This window comes from Agelaius phoeniceus, unplaced genomic scaffold (assembly GCF_051311805.1).
Source record: "Agelaius phoeniceus isolate bAgePho1 unplaced genomic scaffold, bAgePho1.hap1 Scaffold_105, whole genome shotgun sequence".
NCBI classification, from domain to species: domain Eukaryota; kingdom Metazoa; phylum Chordata; class Aves; order Passeriformes; family Icteridae; genus Agelaius; species Agelaius phoeniceus.
In genome coordinates, this window is record NW_027509873.1 from 4,096,356 (window position 1) to 4,097,691 (window position 1,336).

At 53.9% G+C, this 1,336-nt stretch overlaps 1 protein-coding gene across 1 annotated transcript; it reads left to right on the forward strand.

Annotated features, from left to right (window-relative positions):
- Positions 1 to 314: 314 nt before the first annotated feature.
- LOC143692785 (olfactory receptor 14J1-like) lies at positions 315 to 1,061 on the forward strand. Its single transcript, XM_077173022.1, has one exon. It carries the CDS (start codon positions 315 to 317, stop codon positions 1,059 to 1,061), a length of 747 nt encoding a protein of 248 aa, XP_077029137.1.
- Positions 1,062 to 1,336: the final 275 nt, after the last annotated feature.

Consider the following 1,336-nt stretch of genomic DNA (forward strand, 5'->3'; position numbering starts at 1 on the left):
ATTTTGGTTACAGGGATCTCCTCTAACACTTCACTGTCCTTTCTCCATGAACAGGTCCCCATGGCCAGCCCCAGCAAATGTCCAACAGCAGCTCCATCAGGCACTTCCTCCTGCTGCCATTGGCAGACACGCGGCAGCTGCAGCTCCTGCACTTCTGCCTCTTGCTGGGCATCTCCCTGGCTGCCCTCCTGGCCAACGGCCTCATCATCAGCGCCGTAGCCTGCGGCCACCACCTGCACACGCCCATGTTCTTCTTCCTGCTCAGCCTGGCCCTCAGCGACCTGGGCTCCATCTGCACCACTGTCCCCAAAGCCATGCACAATTCCCTCCGGGACACCAGCACCATCTCCTACTCAGCATGTGCTGCTCAGCTCTTTTTCTTTCTGTTCTTTATCACAGCAGGGTATTCACTGCTGACCATCATGTGCTACGACCGCTACGTGTCCATCTGCAAACCCCTGCACTACGGGACCCTCCTGGGCAGCAGAGCTTGTGCCCACATGGCAGCAGCTGCCTGGGCCTGTGCCTTTCTCCATGCTCTCATGCACACAGCCAATACATTTTCCCTGCCCCTGTGCCATGGCAATGCCCTGGGCCAGTTCTTCTGTGAGGTGCCCCAGATCCTCAGGCTCTCCTGCTCACACTCCAACACTCTCAGGGAAGTTGGACTCATCACAGTTAGTGCCTCTTTGGTATTTGGTTGTTTTGTGTTCATTGTTTTCTCCTATGTGCAGATCTTCAGGGCTGTGCTGAGGAGCCCCTCTGAGCAGGGACAGCACAAAGCCTTTTCCACCTGCCTCCCTCACCTGGCCGTGCTCTCCCTGTTTGTCAGCACTGGCATATTTGCTCCGTTGAAGCCCCCCTCCATGTCCTCCCCATCCCTGGATCTGGCCCTGTCAGTTCTGTACTCAGTGGCGCCTCCAGCCCTGAACCCCCTCATCTACAGCCTGAGGAACCAGGAGCTCAAGGCTGCACTGTGGAGACTGATGACTGGATGCTTTCAGGAACATTCATCTGCTTGCCAATTTCTGAAAATCACTTGTAATAAAAGTCATCTTTAATACTTCCTGTTGGTTTCAGTTTGGCAGGTCTTTGTTTTAGTTTTTTTCGTATTGTCCACAAAGAAATGTCATTGTTTGTGCTGTTTCTCATTTTGTTTCTCTCCATCTTCCCTGTGGCCACAGACTGTGTCAATGAGCTCTTGGTGCCTTTAAAGGAACTGAAGGATCTCCCAGCAGAGTTTTCTGCAGAGATGCCCTTTTGTTGCCTTCTCTGGAGCTGCAGCAGCAATGTCTGTGTGCAGAGCTGGGGCAGATCAGGGCTGGCCCAGCAGCTG

Coding starts and splice junctions, on each gene's coding strand:
- LOC143692785 (XM_077173022.1), top strand. CDS start 315: ATGCACAATTCCCTCCGGGACACCAGCACCATCTCCTACTCAGCATGT.